This window comes from Microcaecilia unicolor, chromosome 10 (genome assembly GCF_901765095.1).
Source record: "Microcaecilia unicolor chromosome 10, aMicUni1.1, whole genome shotgun sequence".
Lineage (NCBI taxonomy): Eukaryota > Metazoa > Chordata > Amphibia > Gymnophiona > Siphonopidae > Microcaecilia > Microcaecilia unicolor.
In genome coordinates, this window is record NC_044040.1 from 203,462,674 (window position 1) to 203,482,551 (window position 19,878).

The following is a 19,878-nucleotide window of genomic DNA, read 5'->3' on the forward strand; positions in this document are numbered from 1 at the left end:
CATTTGTAGGTAAGAAGGAGAAGCTTGAACGGTATGCGGTATCTGGAAGCCAGTGAAGTGACCTGAGAAGAGGGGTGATATGAGTATATCGGTTCAGGCGGAATATAAGACGTGCAGCAGAGTTCTGAACAGATTGAAGGGGGGATAGATGGCTAAGTGGGAGGCCAGTGAGGAGTAGGTTGCAGTAGTCAAGGTGAGAGGTAATGAGAGTACGGGTGGTGTGCTCAGAGAGGAAAGGGCGAATTTTGCTGATGTTAAAGAGAGAGAAGCGACAGGACTTGGCTATCTGCTGGATATGCGCAGAGGAGAGGGAGGAGTCAAAGATGACTCCGAGGTTGCGGGCAGATGAAATGGGGAGGCTGAGGGTGCCATCAACTGAGATAGAGAGTGGAGGAAGAGGAGAAGTGGGTTTTGATGGAAAGACGATAAGCTCGGTCTTGGACATGTTCCCTCTTCCTCTCTAATTTTTCTGATATATCTACCACACATGAACCTTATTCTACTGCAACAACATCTTGTATTCATACCGGAACTGGCGAAAGCCATTTCGGGTACTATCTTCATGTTCAATTGTAAAGCGCTGCGTTCGACTGGTAGCGCTATAGAAATGATTTGTAGTAGTAGTAGTACTATGTAAGCCACATTGAGCCTGCAAATAGGTGGGAAAATGTGGGCTACAAATGTAACAAATTATTGCAACTGGTAAAAAACAGCAGTAAGACTATTTTGTGCTCATTTTTCTACACTGTTCTATAGAATACAGTAATACATGGCCAAATCTGTAAGGGTATCCTGTTTCTTGATGGGTTCATGTTAACTGTTGTAAGCTGCCTTGGGAAGCTTGGTGTTACAAAGATGGAATGTATTGAAATTAAATTCTCACTGGGGCACATGGAATCACATCTTCACCTTTACATCTTTTGTAGAAGTTTAAATTTTAGATACACAAATTGATAAATCTGTTTTGAGCATGTTTCAGTGAAAAGTGATTTTATAAGTCAAAACAATAAAGCTAAATATTTTGTTTCATGCAGGTCTTATTTGTTGAACATAACCAAATGGGCTATAAGCCCCTAATACAGTCCATTGGTTTTATACTGTGCCAAAACTGAAAACTTCTCTTCTTTTTGGTAGGAGCTCCTTGTGAACACTATCTCCCCCCCCCCCCCCCCCCCAATGATTGTTTTGTGGCTGTACTTGAACAGTTTAAAACAAGAGTGCTGTTGTATAAATAAAACTAGTGAAAATGAATTACAAATAAATTTATTTTAAGTACAGAATTTAACTCAGACACACAATACAGCCTGGAGTACTGCTGTAACTTCATAAGCCTTCACCAGCTTTCTGCAAGAGGCCAGCTGATTTATCCATACCCTGTGTTCCTTAAAAGGGAATGCAGAACTGTCCCCTGAAAGGCTTATTTAAACCACAGCAAACCCCTCAGCTAGGACAAAGACTTTCAAGGCTGTGAGCGCTCAGCAAGATGAGGAAACCTCCGCTTTAAATCACGCTGTTTTTGTGCTTCCAGTGTTTGTTGCCTTGCTCGTTTCCTTAAGTGTTTCTCAAGTCTCAGCCTACAATTAAAAAAAACAAACATACATTTAACAAGATTCTGCTGGAGAGAGGCAACTTTCTACATTTAGGATTTCAGGGAGTTAACAAAATGTAACCTAAGCATCTGCTAATTCTAAACAATGCCTGGATGTCCTGTTTTAATGGGATTCCAACCTTTCCTAGGCCCTGGTGCTGTTTTTGCTTCTTTGCACATTCCTTACACGGTCATAAGTACATAAGCATCGCCATGCTGGGACAGACCAAGGGTCCATCAAGCCCAGCACCCTGTCACCGACAGCGGCCAAAAGAACAAATAATTTGTCCTGCTCATCCTAGAAATACTGTATTACTCCCTCAGCCATTCAATAATGCTCTATGGCTTTTTCCTCCAGGAGCCATACAACCCTTTTTTTAAGTCCGCAAAGTTAACTGCCTTAACCACCTTTTCCAGCAGCGAATTCCAGAGCTTAACTACGCGTTGAGTGAAGAAATGTTTCCTCCGATTCGTTTTAAATTTACCACACTGCAGCTTCATCGCATGCCCCCTTGTCCTAGTATTTTTGGAAAGCGTAAACAGACGCTCCACATCGACCCGTTCCGTTCCACTCATTATCTTATAGACCTCAATCATATCTCCCCTCAGCCGCCATTTCTCCAAGCTGAAGAGCCCCAGCCTCTTCAGCCTATCCTGATAGGGAAGTCGTCCCATCCCCGCATCATCTTTGTCGCCCTTCTCTGCACCTTTTCCAATTCCACCATGTCTTTTTTGAGGTGTGGCGACCAGAATTGAACACAATACTCGAGGTGCGGTCGCACCATGGAGTGATACAACGGCAGAATCATATCCTTATTTTTGTTTTCCATCCTTCCATTCTAACTTTTTCCCCTTTACTCTTTCCGTGTTTTTTTTTTGACTGCTTGTATATCAAGACCAATGTAAATAAATAAATACATTTTATATGATTTTCAAATGACAGGTTGTTAAAATTAGGCAGTATATAAACTCTTTTCAATAAATATATTTAGTCCTCCCTACACCAAGATTAGCTCACTTGGAAACTACACGACACTCCGTCATTTACTTTCTTGGTCTTAAGCTCTGGAACGATCTCCCCCTCTCTGAACCCTCTTTCAAGAAATGTAAAACTGAAGACGTACTATTTTTCTATTGGTGCAGGTTATCAGTGATGTTTTTCTTTGCTAGGGTTGTCTCTATGTTTACTATTAATTTTAGTTTAGTTTCCTCTTCTTTGTCTGTTGTCTTTCCTATCTTAATGGAATTCCTTTTTCTTTTCTTTTTTTTTTTTTTGTATTTTTTTTAGATTTTATGTAAACCACCCTCACTTATTTGTTCAGATATGGCAGTGTAACAAATGGTTTTTTTCTACACTTCCAAGAATAATCTTGTTACAGAAAAATGTATAATAGAGCAAAACACTTACATTTACAATTTGTCAAAAGAAAAAATGTATATTATCCAATTTTAATCCACAATTAGGAGGGGGGGACAAGGCACAATACTCAAGAAAAATATCACTTACTAATCTACAATTAGAGACTTGAAAGGAAGTTCATAGGAGATAAAAAACCAAAAAACAGACTATGGTGTAGATGAAGTTGGAGTTATTACTGTCCTAGATTCCATCTTAAAGCTTACAAGCTATTGAAGTGATTTAGCATGAACCAGAAGTCCTATGCTACTAAGACAAATTATCTTATTAAAAAGTAGAGAGGTGTGGTAGCCGTGTTAGTCCACTCTTAAAGGTTATCAATAGAAATCAAACAAAATAAAACATGGAAAAGAAAATATGATACCTTTTTTATTGGACATAACTTAATACATTTCTTGATTAGCTTTCGAAGGTTGCCCTTAGATCGGAAATAAGCAAATGTGTTAGCAGATAGTATATATAAGAGAAACATCAAAACATTACTTTGACAGTCTGACAGAGTGGGAGGGTGGGGGTATGCATGGGGACATCAAAGCATTTCATTGATATTCTAACAGGATGGGTGTTGGTAGGTGAGAGGAAGGTAATAAACAGAGAAATACAGCTTATGGTTTATAATGGGTTAGAAAACCCAGATCCTTATTAAGTCCTGTTTGTTAGGTGTCAAAATATTCAATCATTCTTATTTCAAAGGTCTTACTGTTCCTTATTACCCTCCTCTCACCTACCAACACCCATCCTATTAGAATATCAATGAAATGCTTTGATGTCCCCATGCATACCCCCACCCTCCCACTCTGTCAGACTGTCAAAGTAATGCTTTGATGTTTCTCTTATATATACTATCTGCTAACACATTTGCTTATTTCCGATCTGACAAAGGGCAACCTTCGAAAGCTAATCAGGAAATGTATTAAGTTATGTCCAATAAAAAAGGCATCTTATTTTCTTTTCCATGTTTTATTTTGTTTGATTTCTATTGATAATCTTATTAAAAAAAAAAAAACCCCAAAACAAAACATTTAAGATCTGCATTCTCAGTAATTGCATCCCACCCCTGATAAATGTTTCCTTATGAATGAACAGCAGGACAACTGTAAGAACCACAGGCACACCTCTTAAAGTCTATTTTTATAAAGATTACATACTCTCATCTCAGTCCTAATATCGGAGGCAGAGGTTCTCAACTTAGTCTGGATTTCAGGGTATCCATACTAAATGTGCATGAAAGGTCTGCAATCTATCGATCGTATTCACTGTGGGTATCCTGAAAACCTGACTTGCTGGGTATGTCTCAAGGACTAGGTTAACCACAGGTCTAAGGTAAAGGGAAGGGGATTTGGATGGGCTGGAGTGGGGCTTCAATGACAGCTTCAGTAGTTGCAGAACAAGGCCAGTACCAGGCAGACTCTATGGTCTGTGCCCTGAAAATGGCAAGGACAAATGCAAGATCAAGTACATAGTATCACATCATAACTTATGAGTTTATCTTGTTGGACAGACTGGATGGGTCTTTATCTGCTGACATGTATTGTTACTATGATCGGATAAATTGCCTCTCTGGTTACAATCAAAGTGTTTTATATTTTACATACAGGTACTTATTTTGTACCTAGGGTAATGGAGGGTTCAGTGACTTGCCCAGAATCACAAGGAGCTGTAGTAGGAATTAAACCCAGTTCCCATACCACTGCACTAACCATTAGGCTACTCCTCCACTCCTGGAAATGGAAGACTAGCCTCCTTGCTGTCAAGACTCGAGGTCTTAACCCGTAATGAGCACTGAAAGCATTTCAACTGATTTATATTTTTAAGGTGGGCAGAATACAAAAGATAAAACCATCAGAAAAAGTAATCCCTGCTGGTCCGGAGTCAGTAAAAGGCATACCCTAGTGGTTACAGCAGCAAGCTGAGAACTAGGGAACCAGGGTTCAAATCCCACTTCTCCCACTAATGCTCCTTGTGATGATAGGCAAGTCATGTCACCCTCCGTAGAATCTAAGATGCAACTGAAGCAAAGTCCACTTGGACAGGAATATAACTTGTGTAGCTGTTTGTAACTCACCTTGAGTTCAAATTTAGAAAAGGCAAGTAATTAAATTTAAAAGCTAAAGCTCAGATGTAACAAGGTAAGGTAGAGTTTTGTGAGGGAGTAACTCGTAACATTTTGTAAGCCACATTGAGCCTGCAAATAGGTGGGAAACTGTGGGATACAAGTGCAGCAAATAAATAGGAACAGGAAAACATGCACTGTGCAGCCCTGCCCTTGCAGCAAAAATTCTCGTCTATCCACAAACCCTCACCATAATCAAAAAGTAGTCACAACTGTGTGGTTAGTCATTATAAAAGTTAATATGTTTACCTTAAATAACGGTTGACATATGGCAGTGCAAAGAATTGCTTCGATCTGTGATTTCTGTTTACATACCAAGGTACAGACCATTCATGAAACTTGTACCTGGAATGATTAGAAAATACAAATACCCAAGCAGGCATTAAACAACTAGCAGTCATCAAACTAGGCTTGCAGTATAACCAAGCGTTCGAAAGAATTGCAATCAAATTTTGTACATGAGGAAGAGAGAGATAGGATAGGCATATTTAATTAACTCCACAAGTACAAATGCAGGGAAACATGTTTCTGAAAATGGATGCTGAAGAGAGGTAAATTAAAAAAAAAAAAATCTAAAGTAGAGCCCGACAGATTTTCGGTTTTGGTAATGAAAACATCTCGAAATCCAGGTTTGGGTTTCTGCCAAACATGCAAGTGAATTTTTGGCTGAGACTTAAGCCCTTCCCGTGTGATCACTCTCTGCCCTGTGCTTCCCTCACCTGTGATCACTCTCCCCACCCCTCAAAGGCTCTCCCTGGGCCTACCTTTAAACCCTCCTGGTGGTCTAGTTGGGTCTTCAGGGCAACAAGAGCAATCCCCAGTTGTTCTTGCCCCTACAGGTTCTGCAACCAAAGGAGAAATTAGATCTTACCTGCTAATTTGCTTTCCTTTAGTCCCTCCGGACCGGACCAGGATTGGACTGATGGGTTGTGCTCGCCTACCAGCAGGTGGAGACTGAGAAAAAACTCTGACTCTAGAGAGCCAATAGGAGCCCTGGCCATGTGACCTTAGCCTCAGTATTTGAATAGCAAAGCAGGAAAGAAAGAAAGACCTTCTGTGCCATATGGAATCCTAGCAGCCACAAAGCACTCGGCAATGCCAAGTATCAGAGCTCACCAGCAACTCTCACCAGAGAAGTGGTATGGCCCGATATGTATTAGAGCTCACCAGCAACTCTCACTAGAGAAGTGGTATGGCTCACTTGTACTATAGCTCACCAGCAACTCTCACCAGAGAAGCGATATGGCTCACATGTAATATAGCTCACCAGCAACTCTCCCCAGAGAAGTGGTATGGCTCACATATAATATAGCTCACCAGCAACTCTCCCCAGAGAAGTGGTATGGCTCACTTGTCTTATAGCTCACCAGCAACTCTAACCAGAGAAGTGGTATGGCCCACTTAAGATTTTATATATATTCCATCAACTGAGCTTACCAGCCACTCTCACCAGAAAAGTGGTAAATCATATTTAAGGTTTTATAGATATTCCAGCAACTGAGCTCAGCCACAACTCTCACCAGAGAAGTGGTATGGCGTATTTAAGGTTTTGTAGATAGATTCCAGCAATTGAGCTCACCAGCAACCACCAGAGAAGTGGTATAGACCACGTAAAGTTCTGTATATATATAGTATTGTTCCACGAATCGTAAAGGAATGAATACACTTCCTACTGAATACACTTCCTACTTAATAAAAGAAGCTAAAGAGTAGAGAGAACATGGGAGGGGCCTGGTCCGGTCCGGAGGGACTAAAGGAAAGCAAATTAGCAGGTAAGATCTAATTTCTCCTTCCTTAGCGTCCCTCCGGACCGGACCAGGATTGGACTGATGGGAAGTACCAAAGCAGTAATCTGAAGGGAGGGACCTTATGAAAACTGCAGAGAAATGTTCATGCTGCATAGGCCACCTGGCGACAACTAACATGTAGTGTGTCCCAATGAGCAAAATAAAATGAAACTAGGACTAAGTTGCCAACTTACCAATGTGCACCGAGAGCACCAAAAATCGCCGTAGTAAGAATAGAGCCCGCTTCTGAAGTTGTGGAATATGTTGTAATACGCTGTGGAACTGCCCTCTCAGCGAGAAGAGAAATAGACATTCTCATTTCCTTGATCCTTCGCGATATAGCGGGTTAGAAACAATGAAAAACTTTTACGCCTACTGGCTAGAAGGACAAAACCAATAAGAAAAAACCGATTGGGAAAGGTGAAAACTTTAAACTACAGCAGACCGAAAAGAAGTTACCAACCATAGAAGTATTCCACACATAGATCTACTTGCTGCAATGGCTACTGGGAAACACTGCTTGAAGAGGAAAACTTTATAGAAAAAGTTATGGCTACTAGAAAACAGAACTTTAAGAGTCTGTTCACCTAGTTCACCTAGCTGGTGGATGAAGCGGGAGGTACAGATGCAGGACTCCTTTAAGAAACCGCTTTGACAGTGGATGCTGCATAAGCGTGCGGTTGTCAACAGTATCATGCATCACTGATAGAGCTGCCAAATGAACTCTAATGGATGAGTAAGACAGACAAGATTTCGCAAGATGCAGAAGATATTCCAAAACATGCAAAATGGATACTGTTTGTGGAATGAAGTGGCGAGAGGAGTACCACAGAGTGAACCGTCGCCACTTTGATTCATAGGACTTTAATGTAGATTTCTGTCTGGAAGCAATTAAAACTTGAAGTACTTCCTGCGAAAATATCAAAGATGTTGCAGACCCAGTAACCACGCCATAAGTTTGAGTGACTGGGGGTCCGGCTGTAGAAGGGTGCCTTGGTTCTGCGTAAACACCTAGTGAGATGATGGAAGAAACGCATAAAGAAGGCTGAAAAACCCCTGCTGGACGTTGGCATCTGTCCCTGTCTCCGTCAAGACTGTTGCTGAACGGAAGAAGCAAGAAATGTTCATGAGCCTGAAGGCAAAAAGAGATAGCCCTGAAGTGTCGCAGTGAGGAAGTAAGGCTGAAAAAATGAGAGTCCATTCACCTAAATGCAGGGTGACACAACTAAGAAAAAATGAGTACAAACTCAAGAGTATACTCTTAACTCCTCCTTGGCGGATGACATAACCCATTGCCATGGCAAGGACCAACATAGCTCTCTCCGCCTTGTTTGTCAGTAGGGAAAACAAAATTCACCCGAAGGTAAAACGAATTGCTGAGGTCCCCCAGAAAAAAAATATATACAAAAAAGCTTCTGCCAAAAAGTGTACTGCACGAAGCATCCCAATGACAGAACTAAGGTTCTTGAGATAACTAGATGACACTTAAATAGCGCGATTGATGACCCTGAGATTCGCAACAGTATGAAGGAAAATTCCTTCTTGGGCATTAGAGAGTAAAATTGCATTCTGCAGAATAGAGCGAGGAAATGGCCGAAGGCCCAAGGTCACCAAGAAAAATATAAACTGGGATGTTTGCAGAGGAGACAAAAGACTGTGCGCCAACCTGACTAAACAAAGAGAAAATCAGAGATATCTGATGAGAGATCAAATGAGAGATCAAATGAGAGGCCTGGCTACAATCACCACCCAACCTAGAGACTGTAAGAAATGCAACACCCGGTGCGTGACCTGAGAACTCTGCTGATAAGACTTTCTCCAATTAGGCAGTCGTCTAGGTAAGAATGAAATGACCCTAAGAGCGCAATGAACATCCTCTTAGATCTATAAAAGAACGGAAGAGAGAGTACTGCTGAAAATGACCGGTTAATGCATAAGCAAAAAACTAGCCATTCTCTGGATCCTGAGGAGAAGAGGAAGGGTGACCAAGGACACCAGTTAAATAGGGCTACAAACTCCAACCCTATCTCTATGGCGTTCCATAGTTGGGTAAGTTCTGAATATAGAAAGTTCTGAATATAGGAGTCCACCAGCTATGGTAGTACGCTCCGGACAGAAAAAAATTGTCCCAGTATGAACGTCTGATTCACCGGCCTGTAATTTCTTGGATCTCCCTAATCCACATACCACTAATCCACGTACCACGGTCATGCGTCCTCACTCACTGAGATGTAGATTGTAAGCTCCTTTGAGCAGGGAACGTCCTTCTTTGTTAATTTGTACAGCGCTGCGTAACCCTAGTAGCGCTCTAGAAATGTTAAGTAGTAGTAGTAGTACCAGACTCACACCCAATAGATATGAATGTTGAGCTTGTTTCAGGTTAAAACACCGAACCTAGGCCCAGGGTCCCCGGTGTTCCTAGTGGTGAACAGCCATGGCAAATATTGTATGCGTTAGTTTGCAGAATTACTGCAAAGCCTTGCTTTTGGAGCAGAGATTTCTGTTCGATACTCTCGTGAGAGTTTTTTTTTTTCTTTAATGCTGTTCTGGCTGTAGAAAGGTGGACATTTGAGCTTCCCCAGAATGGCAAAACTTATGTACCTATGCCCATTAGATATGAATGCTGGACTTGATGGACTTTAGGCCTTACCCAGCATAACCATACTTATGTACCTATGGTATAAATACACAGGAAGTGAGTGAATCCCCTTCCAATTGAAAGAACACTCTGGAGTGAAGGCGCATAGAATGAAAATGAAAAAGGACAAACTTGGAAATTACCTGTAACGAAAAAAGTGAAGTTGTGCCACAGCCACTTGGTGAAGGCAGTGTAGACAAGACTGTATCTGAATTCAAGAAAGCTTGATATAACATCAGGTCTCTAAGGAAGAGGAAGAGATAGCAGATGGTATGTATAGGCATACTGGACCAAACCAGGATGTTTATAATCTGCCAATGCTGAACTGATAGAGTAGAGACAAACACGAGTAGATGGTTTGAGGACCGTCCACTATCTTTAAGTGAAAGGATGACTTTATTCTCTAAGTGACCATATGTCCTGTAAAAACCAGAAGAAAGCTAAAATGAAATATGAGAGGCTTCAAGGCAGTTGGAAAAGAAGGGAAGACATGAATAAAGCATGCCTGCTAAGGCAGCTGAGTGACTGGGAGCTTGGTAGACAGGACTGTCCCTCAGAGAATATGAAAGAGCTGATATATCCCCATGGCATCTGAACAATATACTGTATGCCTCTAGAGAAGGCTTCTTAAAGTCGGAAAAAGAAAACACTGTATAACACTACAGCCATTGAGAGTGTCTGTTAAGTTCTTAAAACACTATATAACATCATAGGCATGGAGTAAAATGCTTGAAAGGAACTAAGATATTATGGTCAGAATTGCAAAGTACCAATCAATTGACTCTTAGACAATGTAGTCCTATTCACCAGGGAATGAGAAAGACAGAAATTTACTCTATGCCTATAGAGAAAGTTTCTAAAGTTCTTAAAACACTGTATAATACTACAGCTATTGAGGAAAATGCTTGAAATGAATTATGATATTATGATAAGATGTAGATTTTCCACCAGGCAATGAAAAATGACTGAGCACCAGAAAAAACTAGTGTTAACAGCCCCGTGATACATAGAAATTTAAAAGAAGAAAAGCTTGTTATATATCCATATATGAAAGGAGCCCCCTTTCAATCAAATATTGCCTGCTGATGTGAAGAGCATTTTAGAATACGCCGTTCAGCACATACAAAAGTGTACACATCTTGGAGCCGAACTGCTCTATGAACTGCAGCCTTACCTTCAGCAGAGAGATCCCCGACTGATAAGATGGAGGGAGAAACAAAATGGCCACCGTTCGCGCCACTGGCCCTGTGGTGATCGTCGACAGCGCGCCCAACACCTCCGAACAAGTGAAGCCCAGTGGAACGGCGAAGAAACAACAGCCGGCGAAAAAGGCCCCGAAAAAACCGGAGGCAGCACTGGACCCGAAGAAACCTTGAAGGGAGAGCAAAATTTACACGTTCCGGCTGCGTGAACTGCGCCTGACCGACAGCAGCTGTTTGAACTTTTAAGCCATATCAGAAAAAACAGGTGGCCGCGCTTATGCAGTTCGCACCTTTCTTTTTTTTTTTTCATTTCTTTAAACTGCCGCTGCCAAAACGCAAGAAAATGGAGGAAATTAAATCTGACGAGAAAAATCGCTGTTTAAAGTCACAGACACTGAATTATTTTCTTCTATTTTTTTTTTTTTTTTTAATAACCCCTCAATCATAATAAAACACTGGAGCTGCCTGCTCGTTAGAAGTCTGGGGAAAGAAAGGCTGCTTCTTTGAATTTCCTTTTATTTGATTTAATTCTTTTAAAGCAGCTACCTGTTAAAAGTGGCTGCCTCTCCCAAAGACGGTACACCTTTCCAGAGAAAGGGACGGCCCTTCCCTGCTAAGCCAGGGAGATGGGGAGGAAGGGGGGTGGACTCGAGACACCCGAGTTTAACACCCCCGAGGCTGTCAAAGAAAGAAGAGAAAGGAAACCCTGTCAAGCCTCTAAATAAGATTCCAGGCACAGAAGAATTATCACAAATATCTGTAATATCTAAAGAGAAAAGGAGAGAGACTAATGGGCTCACTTCCTACCTGCTGGGAGACTGAGAAAATACTGAGGCTAAGGTCACATGGCCAGGGCTCCTATTGGCTCTCTAGAGTCAGAGTTTTTTCTCAGTCTCCACCTGCTGGTAGGCGAGCACAACCCATCAGTCCAATCCTGGTCCGGTCCGGAGGGACGCTAAGGAAATGGCTGTTGAACTGGCAGGAGCAAGAGCGACTAGGGATCGCTCTTCCTTGAAGACTCACTAGACCACCAGGAGTTTTAAAGATAGGCCTGGGGAGGGTCAATGAGAGTTATCATTGTGTGTGTGTGGGGGGGGGGGGGCCCAATAGTGATTGCAAATTTCGATTGCTGGTTCGGTTTCAGTTTGCTTCTAAAAAGTCTACAGAACTAGTTCTTTGCAGAAGGGTAGTTAAAGACAAAACATGGGACTAACAGAGCTGTGTCACAAGCACTGCTTTACTTCCCATCAATCAGATCCCGGGCCAGTCCGGAGGGACGCCAAGGAAGGAGAAATTAGATCTTACCTGCTAATTTGCTTTCCTCCGGACCGGCCCAGGAACCACCCATTTTCATGGTTGATCGTACTGAAGAGCGGTTAATGGTTTCCTTGTTTTTGCTGGATACAGAAATTGTTTTGGGGATGGAGCTGCTTTGTGCATTTACTGTTTCTTTATTAAAATAATAATAAGGGCATGTATTGCCAAATGAACGCCCGAATGTGCGGCACCGTTATTACAGTGTCGCAGAAAGCATGTTCTTATTACAGATTGGTGGCTGCTCAGGTTCCCGGTGGCACAGAATGTGGTCATTTCTTCTCCTGCTTTAACTTAATACTGAGTCTAGGACTGGTCTAGATGGCCAGGGCTCTTATTGGCTCACTAGAGTCAGAGTTCTCAGTCTCCACCTGCTGGAAGGAGTGCATAGCCCATCAGCCAGATCCTGGGCCGGTTTGGAGGGACTAAAGGAAAACAAATTAGCAGGCAAGATCCAATTTCTCCTTTCCTTGGTTAGGAAAGCTTCCATTTCAGCTTACAAAATGCTGTTTGAATAATTCTATGACTGTGTAAGGTGTAAAATTAGTTGCTTGTCTACGTTTATAGCTAAAGAAGTGATCGCCAGATTAACTACCAATTCCACAAAGCTTACTACTAAAATTTGTAAATGTCTTAAGTCCTGGTACACTCCAGGTGAGCCTCCCTCTTGGGTAGCACCCTAACATCTAATTACCCTGGGAGCGTAGGCTGTAAATTGAAAAATAACTACTACTACTACTATTTAGCATTTCTATAGCGCTACAAGGCATACGCAGCGCTGCACAAACAAAACTTTAAAAGTTCCTGGAACAATCTAGATCTCCTCTGCCTTAGGACCTTTAAAGCTAAAGCAAAATACTTTAAATTGCAATGTAAGGGATCCCAGGCTACTGCAGTTTCTTTAGAAACATTCAGGAAAATCAGCTTGAGTGACTGGCTTAAGGAATACACCAAGACGGCTCACCGAAAGGGTAACTGAATCCTACTATAATTCCTGTACTATAAAAATCTAAAATAAATTAGTTAATAGGACACCTCTGATGGTCCTATTAACTAATTTAATACTATACTACAGGAATTATAGTAAGATTGGGTTACATTATTATACTGTAGTTTTCAAATTTTCATCCATACAATATTTCGGTCACCAAAAGGGTAAACATATGGTAAACCGGCTTTTTTATTTCTACTGTGGATCATTAGTCTACCTTGCTGTGAAATAAATCTAACGTGTGGACTCAATAAAATTATAACTTAAGTTCAAAAAGGCAGAGGCTAAGTATCTACATCTAGTAATAAAGTATTTGCCCAGTGCCATCAATTTTCAAGCATTCACAATACAATATCTTCCCTTATATCTATTGTTTTTCTACATTTTCTTCAAATTCAAAATTTCTCACATTCTGTTTGTGACTTTTTATTTTAACTAAAGGACCTGAGGTCATTTAGTTAAAATAATAATTAAAAAAAAGTCACATTGATGGCACTGGGCAAATACTTTGATAACTTTCTGTGAAATAAAACATGCCTTTACACCAGCTAATCCCAACCAATCTCTGAGATAAGGTATTGCAGCTTTAAACACGTGATGCTCTCATACCAAAAGGTTTGTCCAAAGCAGTTCCTTCTCCAGTCGCCTGGTCGGTCTTTTTCTTGCCCAGTCTGTAAAAGCCGTAAAGCAACTTCTCTCTCCTGAATGACATCATCTAATCTACTCATAGACTGATCCACCTGTAAAAAATGCATTAAATTAAAGTTTCATTTCAGCACAAACTTTAAATTGGGTGTGTATGGTGGGGTGTCAGGAGAAGAGAGAGAGACAGACTGACTGCCTGTCCATTTCCATCTGAGGAAAACAAATCTGAAACTGTAAAGCCCACTTACTCAAAACATTAATGAAATCAAACCATCCCTCTTCTAGAGTGCAAGTTAAGACAGCAAGACTACAATTCCACCTCTGTAAGGTGGCAAATATCGTATGGCTACAATCACAGAATGCCATTATGGGCTACAGTGGTAGCTTACACCTCTTCAAGAATTACACGAAATTCTGGAATACACTACCACGCAACCTGAAAATGAATTATGAATTAACCCACTTCCGCAAACTATTGAAAACTCACCTCTTCGAGAAAAGCTATGGCAAGAATCAAAACATATGAAGTCCTTACACAATAACAGAGATAGGGCAATACACTCTCTTCTGATCTCTCTTCCCCTTATTCTCACCACACTTAAAACTCTACCCACAAATGGAACTGTTATACCCTAATGTTCTCTCGCCATTGTTCAATCGCCGATCACTTCCCCATTGTTACATCCTACTGTTCCACTCCCAATCTATGTTTGACTTTGACTTGTTTTCCCAAAATATGTTTGACTTCGACTGTCTTCCCATAACTCTTCTCTATATAACCCATAACCATATTGTAACCAATGTAATTCCATGACTCACAATGTATTGTAAGCCACACTGAACCCGCAAATAGGTGGGAAAATGTGGGATACAAATGCAATAAAATAAATATTACCACTTCACAATTAAATTAGTGAGAGATGTATGATACTATGGTGCTATCAGGGTTGCATGGGGACAGAAATCTTACCCATCCCCACAAGACTTTAATGGTACAAAAAAAAAAAATTCCAATCGGCGCTCTGTCTCTCTGGATTTGAGCCGCAGCACTGCAGGCAAGGAAGGAAAGATGAAAACGGTAATGGAATTCAAACAGGCATGAGATAAACACAAACGAATTCTGTTTAGAAGGAATGGTTCCGTGGAATCTTAGCAGAGATTGGGTGGCGACACCGGTAATTGGAAACAAAACGGGAGCTGGACAGACTTCTACGGTCTACGCCCTGATTGTGACTGAATAGATAGGGATGGGCTGGAGTGTAAATTTTAAGGGTCTTCAATTATAGCTTCAGAACTTAGTACAAGAACAGTACTGGGCAGACTTCCACGGTCTGTGCCCTGAGAAAGGCAAGAACAAATCAAACTCGGGTATACATATGAAGTATCACATACTATGTAAAATGAGTTTATCTTGTTGGGCAGACTGGATGGACCGTACAGGTCGTTATCTGCCTTCATTTACTATGTTAAAGCTGCTACTCCATTTTTTAAATCCTGGGCAGAAATATTTAATTGAATCAACAGGATATTTTTGTTCAAAAGTGCACATTACCTTTTCCATTCGTTCTGGGCTTGGCATTGCCAGTCTCTGTCTCTTGGATTCCTGCTCTAAAGTCAGAAGCATGTTTTTCTCTTTAAGAAGGACATACCTAAAGTCAGCAAACATTAAAATGTTCAAGTAAAACAGTGGTTAACATTACAAATGAAAGAGTTTTGGCAGTATAGAATAATATTTATTAAACGTACTTATATGTTGATATAAACAAGAAGATTTTGAAACCTGATTTTAATTATTTCCTCTTTACCCTGCTAATGTCATCCTAACCCTATAAACTCTTAAAACAAGCCATGTTAAGTGAAACCCAGATGGATTAACCCCAGTATCCTGTCTCAGACAGTGGCTAGTTCAAGTCACAAGTACCCAACAGATCCCAAAAGCTATTTCTCACAGCACATTTCCAGGGATGAACAATGGCTCCCTCAAGTCTACCTAGGTAATTATTTTTAATGGACATTTTCTCCAGAAACCTGTCCAAACCTCTCTCGAATCCTGCTGTGTTAATTTCCTTGTCCACAATCTCTAGCAACAGATTTTACAGTGTTAAAAAAAAAAAAGAAACTTTCTCCAATTTAATTTTCTATCTGCTGGTCTTTAGTTTCATGGAGTGTTTGAAAGGACTCGTGATTTTATGAATGTCTATCATATTCCTTCTCAGTCATGTTTTCTCCAAACTGAAGAGCCTTAATCTGTTTAGCTATTTTTCATAAACAGAGAATCATTTACAACTTCATCATGTTCTGGCGGGAAGGCACCCACGCCATGTGTGGTGCGGTGCTGTAAGGAAGTTCTGTAAACCTAGCTTATCAGCTTCCGCACCGGGCTCTGTTGGATGACGTCACCCATCTGTTAACAATACAAAGGCCTGCATGTCCTCTGAGAAAAGTCTTCACACCCTTACATTTTTTTTTAGGCAAAAAGTGAAAAATGCATTAAAGCAGGAGTTTATTTCACTAATCTACACAAGATACTCCACACTTTCAACTTGGAAGAATAATTACAGAAATATATTTAAAGAAAAAACAAATAAGAACTCGGAAAACCTTGACTGCATAAGTTTTTATATCCCTTTTGCAGCAATAACAGCCACGAGTTGTTTAGGATAAGCGTCTATACCAACCCTACACAGCAGGACAGTGCAGTTTTTCCTCCCGTTCTTGTTGCAAGAATAGCTCAATCTCTTTCACGTTGGCTGGGGATCAGCTGTGGACTAAAAGTCTAGCTACTGCTTTTCTTCTACATTCAGGCTTGGTTTTTGGGCCACTCGAGGACATTTACTTTCTTCTTGCTTAGGATCGTTGTCCTGCTGAAGGGTGAAATCTTTTCAATCCCAGGTTCTTTGCACCAATCGCTCCTATGATCTTTACAAGACTTCCTGCAAAGGATGTCCACCACAAAATCCTACCACCACTATATTTTTACTGTAGGGGTGGTGTTGGCAGCGCAATTTGCTGTGTTACACCACACATCCCTTGGCACCTAGACCAAAACACTTCCACTTTGGTCTCATCAGACCACGAAGCCTTCTCTCACAGGTAAGGCATTATTGATTTAACGACTCAACTAATTTATTTGTGTGCAGATGGCATGCAATTTTGGGCATCATTTATAGAATCCGGGGAATAATGTGCTATATAGCTTTTATGGAGAAATGCTTAAGGTACATTGGCTGTTAAAAAGGAACCGACATTAATTGCCTCTAACTTGGATTTGCACGCAGATCTGGCTACATGAGATTTTATAAGGCCTTGTGCCCAAATCCTCTCATGCGCAATCCAAGAAGGGGTGTGGCAAAGAATTACACAGTGTTATAGAATTTGAGGGCAATGTGCCAGGATTTACACCTGGTTTCAGTTGGCATAAGTCCTTTGGGTGCGGGAATGCACTCTGCTATTTTATAAAGAGCACAGCGCCCTTTATAGAATAGCGCTGAGCACGAAGAACCTGGCAGCTCTCTATATATCATACGATCACATATAGATAACTCTACATACAGTACACCTACCAAAGTTTGTGCAAATCTTCACTGCTCTTGGCTCTTAATTGCTGTATTGTCCATGGTGCACCTTTTAAAACAAAGAACAATTAAGCCACATAGAAAAAAAAAGTTTTTTAGTTCTACTTTACTCTGCTCTTACTTGATATTTTGTTTATGGTATTGTAAGCCTTGCCTGTTACTTTATTTATTGTAAGCCACATTGAACTTGCGCATGTTCAGGATAATGTGGGGTATAAATGTCAAAACAATTAATCGAAAACAAGGCTAGAAAATGAAGCTTGAATTCTAAAACAAATTCTATTGGTTTGTACCTGTGGGAAATAATTTTGCTAAATTTCTTGTACATATTGTGAATTTAATAAGGAAAATAAAAAGTTATTTACCAGACTTAACTGTTGATTCTCCCCAGTTCTTTGGGTCATCAAAAAACTCTTCTAGACCTTTTAGGGGGCCTGAAGTATGAAGCAGTCTACAGTGGTGAAGAGCATTTACTTTTTCTGCAGTCTTGTGAAAATTGCACTGTGTTAGTCTGCAATAAAAACAAGAAGTTACAGCCAATTGATTTTCTAGCAGGAATTAAGTGAATGTGTAGAAATCCAAATTTGTAGAACACTGCTATTGACAATTGAGGGACCTATGGGTCACCGTTTTTAAAAGGCTATTTTAAGAAAGGTTTTGGGACACAATTGAACAGCAAGTTCCCCATGAATCTGAAAGACTAAAATACAGGGATTTAAAGCACCACTTACTGAACTATCCAGAACACTCATCTATCAACAACCTCTTATTATAGAATAACTCTTTTACATTGCTAAAGGGGATGGGATGACTTCCCAATGAGGAAAGGCTAAAGCGGTTAGGGCTCTTCAGCTTGGAGAAAAGGCGGCTGAGGGGAGATATGATAGAGGTCTATAAAATAGTGAGTGGAGTTGAACGGGTAGATGTGAAGCGTCTGTTCACGCTTTCCAAAAATACTAGGACTAGGGGGCATGCGATGAAGCTACAATGTAGTAAATTTAAAACGAATCGGAGAAAATTTTTCTTCACTCAATGTGTAATTAAACTCTGGAATTCGTTGCCAGAGAATGTGGTAAAGGTGGTTAGCTTAGCGGAGTTTTAAAAAGGTTTGGACGGTTTCCTAAAGGAAAAGTCCATAGACTGTTATTAAATGGACTTGGGGAGAATCCACTATTTCTGGGATTAGCAGTATAGAATATTTTGTACTTTTTGGGATCTTGCCAGGTATTTGTGACCTGGATTGGCCACTGTTGGAAACAGTATACTGGGCATGATGGACCTTTGGTCTTTCCCAGTATGGCAATACTTATGTACATTGTAGAATATAAAATTTCTACGATCCCCTCTGAACATGCTATTTACTGGTATCTCATCATTCTTCTACAAATACAATGCCTACTCGTCTCAATTATACTACACAACTACAGTAGCTAAATAGACTAACCGGTTACAATAGTTTACATCATAGAAGCCAACTTTTCAAAACATTTGGAGGGTGCTAAATCTAATGGTGACATTATTCCTCCCTGGGCCCCATTCAAGGTATTAGACCGACATCAGGGGTGCTGAAGCATCAACAGAGCTGGCAGTTATGATTTACATGAATATCGTTCCAAACAAGGTATATTCGGACAGACAAAAACCAAGCCCACTTCTCGTATTCTGTCTCGCTGTGGAATCCACAGAACACTGATGTGCCATTCTTTCTACGATATTTCAGTGGGGGTCACCGGGACAGCCCAGGGGGTGCAGGAGCAGAAAAGTCGCGTACTTCTTACCCAGAGGATCCGGCCGTCCCACCACTGCACAGTGCACGAGATACAACCAGAGGCCGCAAAGCGGCGGAGATCCGCCCGCAGAAAACCCATAACCCGGCAGCACGCCAACTTCCAGCCATGCTGAAGCCTAGCCACAGGCAGCAGCAGCGCCGGCAGCCAATATTGAACACGTCACTTCCGCCAGAAACGCAAATGATAGGCTAGGGAAGAAGGAAACAACCCAATGAGGTTGAAGAAGTCAGGGGACGGGGCGTTCCTATCTAGTCCATTACAGGGGCTGAAGCCAGTGGGCGGAGCTTTGGTTCACCCAAAAACAAAAGGTAATGCTATAATTGAAATCAATAGCGAAGGATTAGAAATAAATGATACCTTTAAATCTAAACTGAAAGCCCACCTCTTTAACATTGCTTTTGACTCGTAACCACTTGTAACCACTCGCCTCCACCTACCCTCCTCTCTTCCTTCCTGTACACATTAATTGATTTGATTACTTTATTTTTGTCTATTAGATTGTAAGCTCTTTGAGCAGGGACTGTCTTTCTTCTATGTTTGTGCAGCGCTGCGTACGCCTTGTAGCGCTATAGAAATGCTAAATAGTAGTAGTAGTAAAAAGTGGATAGGCATTGCCTTCAAAGGTGGAGGACTCTCTCTCTCTATATATATATATATTTTTTTTTGTTTTGTTTTTTGATTTACTTATTTGACTGATTTTTAATCTATTTGAAAGCTTCCCATATATGACATAAAAATGGAATATCTATTAAACAGCTTAAAATGTTTATAGCTGGTAGAAACAGCAGTTAAAACCTCTGTATTTTGTGCTCATTTTT

The 19,878-nt window shown here is 40.8% G+C and overlaps 1 protein-coding gene across 1 annotated transcript; it reads right to left on the minus strand.

Annotated features, from left to right (window-relative positions):
- Positions 1 to 1,247: 1,247 nt before the first annotated feature.
- On the minus strand, positions 1,248 to 19,194 carry MRPL47 (mitochondrial ribosomal protein L47). The gene is made up of 7 exons (XM_030216302.1): positions 19,049 to 19,194; positions 17,636 to 17,781; positions 17,259 to 17,319; positions 15,248 to 15,344; positions 13,660 to 13,790; positions 5,368 to 5,463; positions 1,248 to 1,574 (listed from the first exon to the last, which is right to left on the minus strand). The coding sequence occupies exons 1-7, from the start codon at positions 19,165 to 19,167 to the stop codon at positions 1,460 to 1,462; spliced, it is 765 nt and encodes a 254-aa protein (XP_030072162.1). The 5' UTR covers positions 19,168 to 19,194; the 3' UTR covers positions 1,248 to 1,459.
- Between the last annotated feature and the right edge of the window lie 684 nt (positions 19,195 to 19,878).